This window comes from Athene cunicularia, assembly GCF_003259725.1.
Source record: "Athene cunicularia isolate RWA chromosome 3 unlocalized genomic scaffold, athCun1 chr3_part1, whole genome shotgun sequence".
Lineage (NCBI taxonomy): Eukaryota > Metazoa > Chordata > Aves > Strigiformes > Strigidae > Athene > Athene cunicularia.
Genome location: NW_020799097.1, coordinates 107,884,249 through 107,894,006, shown reverse-complemented (window position 1 = coordinate 107,894,006; position 9,758 = coordinate 107,884,249). Strand labels below are relative to the sequence as shown.

The 9,758-nt window shown below is 41.4% G+C and overlaps 1 protein-coding gene across 1 annotated transcript; it reads left to right on the top strand.

The window, feature by feature from the left end:
- The first annotated feature begins 4,901 nt into the window (after window positions 1–4,901).
- KCNK12 (potassium two pore domain channel subfamily K member 12) lies at window positions 4,902–8,440 on the top strand. The gene has a single exon (XM_026844658.1). The coding sequence runs from the start codon at window positions 4,902–4,904 to the stop codon at window positions 5,832–5,834; it is 933 nt and encodes a 310-aa protein (XP_026700459.1). The 3' UTR covers window positions 5,835–8,440.
- The last annotated feature ends 1,318 nt before the right edge of the window (window positions 8,441–9,758 follow it).

Sequence of the window (9,758 nt, the reverse complement as noted above, 5' to 3'; positions counted from 1 at the left end):
CCTTTTGAGTAGCAGTTGTCTCAAACACCTGACTCACATTTCAGTGGTGGAGATGTAACAAGGAGCAAAAGTGGTGACCTGGGTTGTTTTTAACTATGTTCACAGAGCTTATCATGATTGCTCTTTCATGTCACAGAATAGACTGGGCATCTTTTCCCACAGTCTCTGATGGATTGGGTGCATGCATGCACATTTTAATGTACTGAACAGTCAGGAGTTAGGAAAAAAAAAGACCTGGTTTAGCCCACCCTGGTTCACAAAGCAAATTTACAGGACTTCTATTTACTGTAGGCTTTGGGGAGAACAAGTCCATGTTAGAAGAATGTTGTTAACATAACAACAAAGCTAGGAAATGCTAGAAACAGCCTGCTTATTCAACTTGAAGTGGTGTATATATTACCAAGGATGGATGGATGGATGGATGGATGGATGGATAGATAGATAGATAGATAGATAGATAGATAGATAGATAGATAGATAGATAGATAGATAGATAGATAGATAGATAGATAGATGGGTAGGTAATGGGAGTTAGTCCTTGGTTGCATAGTCACTCAGTATTTTCTCTGTGGGCTGTCTGCTCCAGTACATGGGTCACCAAGGACTGCAAGCTTGTCTGTGATACAGGTTAGGCCAGCCCTAAAGACTGCAGTGGTATCTCATGTGTTCAGCTGTAGCATAGATCTAACTTGAAGTGTCTTAATGCACAGAGTGCCGGACAGACCGCCACTATTCAGGAGCTCTGTTTCCACATAGTAATCTAAATAAGATTAAATGCAAATGCGATTGTACAACAATTTTGATATTAAAGGCTCTTGTAATGGAAAAGCTCTAAAAAAATTTACAGTTTGAGCCCAAAGGTGGTGGTGGGGGGCCAGTATTTTAATAAAGCAGGCAACAGATATGTTAAAGTGAAAGTAAGTTTTTAACTTGTAGTCCGAAAATGTAAAGCCAGGTGGAAAACCTGCCTCGTAGTGTTGTCACTCCTTGTGTAAAAGCACTGGATGCGGCAGAAGGTTCCCATCTGCGGCAGTTTTGTCGGCTCTGAGCTGTGACCCTGTATCCAAGGCAACTGTTTCTGGATGTTAGGTGGTAAGGAGCTATAGAATAAATGAGAGGTAGTTGTGAAATATACAGGTATGACTCTATCAGGGGCAATAATGATGAAATGCTAACTGGTGGAAAAGGGCTTGAAGGGAGCACTGGAACCCAAATATGGGATTCAGAATATGATGTTTTGTTCCTTGATACAGTATATGTGTTAGTCAGTAAAGACCCACCAAGACTGTTGGAAAGCCATGAAGTAAAGCAAGTGTAGAACAGACACAAAACAAAATTGGTTGTTCTTAGTTTATCTGTCTGTGTTCTGTAACCCCCATCTCCTGGGGACCAGTTCTGTAAGAGCTTAGTCTTTATGTTGCAAGAACTTCTTTCCCTCTGGAAGCAGCATTCTAGTTATAGGGGGTTTTATTTATTTCTGAGAAATCATTTATAAAAAGTTATATTCAACAATTTTAATTTCTTTTGATCACTTTAAATATAAATGCATTATAGTTACATAATGGTACAGAGGTGACGCTACTCTCATGTTGTAAGTGCTGTTACACTACGGGATTTAAAATGATTGCTCAGCTGTGCTGACTAGTTGTATGAACCAAGTCCCATGGCAGGACACCTGCATAAGAAGGACTGAGGGGCTGGCTGAAAGAGGCAGGGACACATGATGCCGTGGTAAAGGCTGGAAGACTGACTTGTGTTCAGTTCTCAAGGTTACCAAAACTTTCTTCCACCTCTGGGTAAAACCATCGTCACTGGAAAACTGTCATCTCCTTTAATCTCAAAATATAATAAGACAAGGTAACTGCCAAACCAACTGACCTGAGAGAAGAGCTCACAGGTAATAAAGCTGGTATTCCTTTTTGTCTTCTGGCATCAACCATCTCTTTTACCCATAAGAAAATGGGTAAAAGAAAAGAAAGCAGAAGCAAACAGGAAGCATATCACAAGTTTGTCCAGTTACGCTACCTCTTGAATCCATCACCAGTTTAAGTAAATTAAAAATGCAGATGAGCAGAATAGTAACCACAAAACCTGTTATGCAAGTCAGGATGGGGGACTCATTAATTGCCAGCACTTACCCATGAGATGCTGCTGAAGTACAAGTCTTATCTGAGAGTTTTTATCGACTCATCTCTAATTCTGTTTGTTTGAGGAGAAGCTGAAATTAATCAAACAGCTGAAATTAAAGCTGCCATAGAGCTTGTATCTGAAGTAATGGGTCACAGTGGGGCAGAACTAGCATGAGAGAGGTTGGCATACTGTGTCTGAGCCACACAGAATCAACCCCCAGGTACCTCTACAATATGTGTCGTGGCCATGAAAAATGCAAAGCACTGTTGTGCTTCTTTCCTTGTACTGTCTGAAAAGCACAGGCAGTTCTGGAAGAATTTGTTTCATCCAGGCATCATGATGTACTTAGCCTTGAGCAGGGGCTGAGCTCAGAGATGTTGTACAGAACATGCCAGGACTAACCCCTCATGGTCCAGGTGGTGCCAAAGGGACAAACACGGCTAATGAAGGAAGACCCGTATGAAGAGTACATCAGTGCACTTGTATGCACTAGCTGTTTACCTGAAATTACCATGTTTGCCTGGTCTTTTTGCCTGGTTTATGTGTTTCTTAGCATTCTTGTTGCTGTGATGGGTCCTTTCACCTTGCATAGCTACACAGTGAGTCTTGGTAACATTATGCTTCAGAAAATCTTGCTTAAACAAACGGCATCAAAAATATAAAACTTCACCACCTCTCATGAATGATCACCAGAAAATACTAAAAAGCTTCAGCACATTTACAACTTGATCCAAGCTGTATTAATAAATGTATCTCGCCATATGTGTGACAATAAACCCATTTATTTTTATGGTGATGTTCACATGCTTGGTGTGAAGCACATGTTTAAATGCTTTGCTGACAAGGCATGGGCGAACAGATGCCTTCTCCATAGCTAGCTGGCCATGTATCCCTCGCTGGCAACCACAACAGGCTCCCCAGCTTCTTCTGGGGACCAGGCACTAGTGGATATTCATCATCAAATGAGAAGGCTCCCATGAGCAGCCAGCCCAGCCCAGATAACAGTGTCACCCCACAGAGGAAGAGGAACTGAGAAGAGCTTCCCTGTCACCCACGTTAAGCCTGGGACCCCAAGGCAGTCTTTGTGAGATCTGCTCAAAGATGGTCTTTTAGCATGACAAAATGGAGAGACCGTGGGTCCAGAAAACAGAATTTAATGACCTCTTCGGTATTTTTTTAGTTTTCTGATAATACTCTGCAAGTTTTCCCCTGTCTTTTACAGAAAAGACTGTTTCTACTGTGAAGATACTAATGATGCAGTATAGTCTCAATTGCTGACACACAGATGTTTTCAAGCATGCCAAATCTGTTGTGAAAGTAGACCACCTCTTTCCTCATGCACCTTCATGTCACTGAAAAGATATTTCCAAGTTTATTTGTCAGAAGCATTTACATTCTTTTATCAACAAATGCAAAGTTCTGTATCATTGAAGTACAAAGGTGGCACAAATAAATTACTTAGAAAAGTACAGCCATTGCAAAAATCAATATATAGATTTCAAGCAGCAATCGCCACTCATTTTATGTAGGAAATATTTTCCTGTTGCTGTTTAAAGGTGCATCATGGTAATAAAGTGGATTTAATTATTTCATTACGCTCTATGCTAAAAGCACGTCATTTTTCTTTGCAACCTTTCACTTATGTGGTCCGATCTTGATGTTTACCTCCCCAAATATGTTACTTGCTTAGCATTTTTGTGGAACAATAAGGTAAAGAAATTTCATCATATGGACTTTTGAGAAACCATTCATTTAAATTATATGTGGTTAGTTATTCATGGGACAAGAGCAGTCACTTCAATTCCATCAGAATATTTTTGCCTGAACCACTGAACAGTTTTACTGGGAAGAATGGCAGAACGATGGCAATACCTACAGAACTGAGCTTCAGAAGAATCTGCCATAGGTAATATGTGAAATATATGCAGTTCTTTTTCAAAAAGTAACTTATCAGCAAATAACATGGAGCAAACTAACTGTATTTATTTGCATGCAAATTTAAGATGACTTTTGCTGTTATTTATCTATAGCTACATACAAGGCATTACTGCTTCAGTATAAAAGTCTGTGTACGAGTAATGTGAAAAGACAATTCTGTAAAGAAAAGGTGAATTAATATTGCTGCTGGATCTTTCCAGAGTTTGTATGCTCTGATTTTTCTATTTAGCTGTGTGTCAGTGTTTTTCCCTGCTGTAATTTACAGTCTGCAAGACCCTAGTGCTCCCAGTCTGCCAGGTGGCTTAAAACGGGGCTATGACTTTTCCTTCCTTCTTGGATTATATCAGGTGGGCTAGTCACAGTTGTGATTTGGTTAAAACTTTAAAGTGCTGTTATTTTAAAAACAATATTCAGTCTTTGAGAGGTGGAGGTTTTTTTCCTGATATACAACCTGAAACCTTCCACCTTCTCAGCAGGAGTGGTATTATCAACCCTCGATAACAACAGTGTTATGCTGGGTTACAGCTTGTCAATAAAGAGCTTAAACTTTCCGTCAGGCCACGCTGGCTCACACGCATGGGATCAGGGAATGCATCCACCTGCATTTAGAGAGTGGTGTTTCTCTGTTAATACCATCTTTCGTCTCTGCGAGGATGTTTTGCTCCCTCTTGAGTTTTGCTCATCTCGTTGACCTTTCTGGTGCCTTCTTAATTCTTTACCAAACTCAGTTTCACGTTGGCCTAAGCTGACTTAGACGTAGCACTCCTTCTTTTGTCCAGTGAGATGGCACCTTTGTTAAGTTACATGTGTCCTGATCTTATGCATGGAAAACCATGTCATTAACGATACTCATTTATCTCCACACTTTAGGTTTTGGGATGACAACACCAGCAACCGTGGCTGGAAAAGTATTCCTCATCATTTATGGCCTTTTTGGGTGTGCTGGGACTATCCTTTTCTTCAACCTCTTCTTGGAGCGCATTATCTCTCTCCTGGCGTTTATCATGAAGGCATGCCATGAGAGACAGCTGCGAAGAAGTGGTCTCCTACCTCCCAACTTCCGAAGGGGGCCAGCTGTGCCGGGGGTGGGCAACCTCGTGGGGTGGAAGCCATCTGTTTACCATGTGATGCTGATTCTGGGAATTTTTGCTATTACCCTTTCCTGCTGCGCCTCCGCGATGTACACAGCGGTGGAAGGATGGAACTACATTGACTCCTTGTACTATTGCTTTGTCACCTTCAGCACCATTGGCTTTGGAGATTTGGTAAGCAGCCAGAATGCTGCATACCAAAACCAGGGATTATACAGATTCGGAAACTTCATATTTATATTAATGGGGGTATGTTGCATATACTCTCTTTTTAATGTCATCTCAATTGTAATCAAGCAAGTTTTGAACTGGGTGTTGAAAAAATTCGAATGCAGATGTTGCCCAAAGTGCCATAAATCAAGTACCCGCCTTGGACGTCGCAATGCCATCACCCCAGGAGCTCGCCTACGTCGACATAATATCTCAGTGGACGCTGATGGACAATATGACAGCGACACCGAGGGGAGGAGGCTCTCCGGAGAGATGATCTCCATGAGGGAGCTGACGGCATCAAATAAAGTCTCCCTGGCCATTTTGCAAAAGCAGTTGTCTGAGACAGCCAATGGCTACCCAAGGAACGTTTGTATCAATACGAGACAAAACGGTTTCTCTGCAGGGGTGGGTGCTTTAGCCATCATGAACAACCGCTTGGCAGAAACAAGTGATTCTAGGTAGAGTTTTTGAAATTCCTTTTGTTTCTTTAATAAAAATAAAATGGTGATTAGGGTGGAATTATCACTGTAAACTACCAGAAAGTTTTAAATTCAGAGACGGCCTTGGTATTCATTGGGTGTTCAGCATTTTAGTTTCTGGGGGTTTTATAAGTCTTCTCTAATATGCAGTAACATCTTTACCGTAATGTTAAATTTTTCCCAAAGAGGTTTTCTGGAAGAGGCTTGGATGTCTTTGATGCAGAATCTGATGCAATTATAGAAGAACGGTGTGCGTGGTTACAATGGTGTGAAAACCACCATGTTCTTCAGAACATAGCCTGAACCCAAACTCTGGGTTAAAATGCATAAAATGCGCAAGTTCAGCTCCAGATTCAAACTTGGGGTCGATAAGATTTGGCTAAAACAATATCTCATCATTTGTTGAAGTCTGGATCTGGCCCTGAACTTTGTACCCGATGGTCTTTGGCAATTCCTCATAGCAAGCCTGTATGTAACATACATGTATGTGACTGCAGTTACACCAGTTTTAGGGTGACTGTATTTCCTACTGACTTCAGTGGTAGAGGATCAAATGGGCTGAATTCCCCTGACTATAAATGTTTTTTAGCCAGTCTTGTCTGAAACACTACCTGCTACCTAATTCTTAAAAGTCAGGGGATTATCAAGAAGCATGGTAAAAAGTGCAAAACTATTTCCACCCGCTGAATTACTGAAAACAGGCAATTGCCAACTTTGGTACCGACTTCATTCAGTGCAAGAGAAGCCAGTATACACACCTCTGGTGCCAAATGTTTGCATCACCACTGAAATGCTTATTTCATTACTTTTACATGAAAATAAGTAGGTAAAATGAATGTAGGCTCTCTGTTGTCTTAAATTTGCATATTTTACTCCTGCAATATTGTTTCAGAGATTCATGCAAATTATTTCTTTGTAGTTCTTTGGGGACCCCAATCCTGTGCTTGCTTCCCACAAATCTGATTGTGAAGGTTATACAGAATGTAATTGCTTTGAAGCTCCCCCAGAAGCTGGCTTCTCCCAAAATGTTGGTACTATGTCATAAATTGACCTAAGGGTGTTGCTACTGTCTTAAATCATATTTAGCCTGTGCTAGCCCACACCACTGAAGTGTCTTCACCAGAAGTATCTTCAAGCAAATGTGGTCGAAGTGTCTAGTTTAGCACGACAAATGGGTGCATAGGAATTCCTGCAAATCTCTTTCAGAAATATGTGCAAAGCTCTGGATCCTTTCTCTAAATTATCTATACTATGCCACTCCTTTAAGGCTATGAAGCTAATAAAAGGCTTCTGCTGTTTCCAGCAAGGAATATCACTTAATCTTGAAATCTTGAGAAGCCACAACGATCAGCTCTTGAAAACAGCTTGAGTAGTTACAGGCAAGATCATGAGTCCTAGGTTGATTGCTGAATAAATTGAAAAAGCTGATGAAAACAAACTAGGAATATTAGAAATATTTAAAAATATCTCCATGAAGTTTCATATAGCTATGTTACTCTGTTGTTTATTTACTTCACTTTGTTTTGCATGGGTTTGGGATATCCAACAGTTTGCTTTCCTTTAAATTTGTAGTAGTGCAACACGTTTTGGAATTTAACCTCAGAAAACTAACTTCTAATTTGAAGTTTTGCACACTTGAGCCTGCCAGCTGAAGTACAGCGATGATTCTATCTTTTGCCTGAAGGAGAAGGAACCAGAGCAGCAAGCAGATAAACAATCACTTGTGGATCTTTATCATACTATAAACGCAGTCACAGCTTTTATCAAGATGCGCTGGCCAGAAACACTTAATACTTATGTTCTGTATCTACCTGATACGGACTCAAAGAGTACGTGGTATGGCAGAGACTGCATTCAAGAGGCATTCATCTGGCAGGAGCTTCCCTGATGTCAGAGAGACCCCCTGAGGTCCATGTGTCTGAGTGCCTGTCTGTCTGTACTCTGTCTCGTTTGAGTGGCCCTTTGAAGAAGCAGGCAGAGGTCAGAGTGTTTGGTGATCCTTGAAGGATAAATTTAAGCAGACTCTGTTAGGGGCAGGTTGTGGTCTGGGAAATACTGGAAGACTGACTGCAAAGACCAAGTTCAGGAAGGCACCTTCCAGAGACGCAGGGCACATCTTTGGAAACAGCAGAGGCAGGGAGCCAAAAGAATTAAAATGTGTTCTTTTCCCTCGGGATTACCCCCTGGGGTAAATCTCTTTAACTATGATGATTTATGTGTTTGTTTATCAAGAGTGTGAATCGAGTGCTCATCTCTTTGCAACTATAGACCTCTCTTAGGGTTGTATCTTGGTTGGTACATCTGCCATCACAGGGACTATTATTCACTAGAACAGACCCCACAGTTTGAAGTGCTGCATAAATCGAGGCAGACAGACTCTGTCCCGAAGGATTTAGGAGTTTGAATAGATAGGACCCCAAGCCACAGCAGAATTACTTAGGTTTGTTATTTTGCTCATAAAAACATGTTCAAATGCATTAACATTCTGTGAGTTCAAGAACTATATTTTTATGACAACAAATTTGCAAATTAAGGGGGTTTATTTTTTCAGTAAGTTGTTTTTAAAGGATAAATATTACAACTATGATTAGGGACCTGTTTAAATGTTTGTAAATTGTTTTCAAACTACCTATTCCTGCCTGGAAAATACAGTGAAGTAATATGAAATTGTACATACCTCCTCTGCTACTTCTGTACTTTTTCTGAGACCAGTCAAAGGCAGACGCGCAGTCTGTTACAGTATGATTTAAATGGTTTTGAGTCTTTTTGGTACCATTGGTCACAGTGGTGCCATTGCAGGACCCTTTGCAGTTCCTATTAACTCCAAAGGGAGTTGGATTAGCTCCTAGAGCTCAGTTCCCTGAGGGATTTGGGCATCTGATTGCTACTCTATGCACTTAGGTCTAAAGTTTCTTCACTCCCAGGATCCTTGATAAACTCCATTACGCTTCTCATTAGCCTCAGAGGTGTATAAAGTACATGCCCAGTTGTCTGCCAGTGCCCCTTTCTTGCAGCACACGTATCTCCAGAAGCTGACACAACTCAACCACAGGGACCCCCAGCTCATATCTAAGCTTCATAAAAATCCCCAAACCCATCTGGCTCAGCAAGGCCAGTTTATGAGAGGGCTCAGAGCACGGTTACTGAGCTGGGTCTCACTGGAGAGCAGCTGACAAGGGTGACATTATGGTTCCCTCATATTCAGTAGCCGAAGTATTTTTCAAGGATGCATGAAAACCAAGCTCCAAATCTCTACTTTTCTGCTTACTAGCACTACCTGGACACCCGTCACCTGTGTGCACGGGTACATGAGCCAAGAGGACGTAGGGGATTTGACATCAGTCTTCCCTAGTCCTTCCTGGTCTCTCTTAGTTGTTTAGGGTTTTTTTTATGACATCTTCTCTTTAAACTTGCCAGACTTGGGTACCTAACTCCTCTCTTTTATTGTGCATGGTCCAACTCAGGATTCCCCAGGGCAGCCTGCTTCTTTTGTGAATTAAACCCTAAACATGCACCAGTTGCACCAAGTGCAATTCCTCCTGGTATTTCATTTTCACAGACAAAGCAGATACCTGCAATACCCAGACACAGGCTGAAGCACAAGAAACCAGGAGGAAACTGAAGGAACGGAGTGGGACAGTGAAAGCACACTGCACTAGATTGCACTTTCTTTTCAGGTAACTTGGAAGTTGTATTACATTCTTGAAAATTTTTTTCCCCCCCAGATTTTATTTTTGGCCAGCCTTGAAAGATTGCAATTAACTTAGGATTTAAAAGTTCATCTTCCCTGATACAATCCCCTCTGCACCACCCTGCAACAGCAGTGACTCCTACCTGGCACAGACACAGACATCCCAGTTGCCTGCTGAGCACAGGCGGGAGCTCAGACCCCATCCCCAAATTGTTT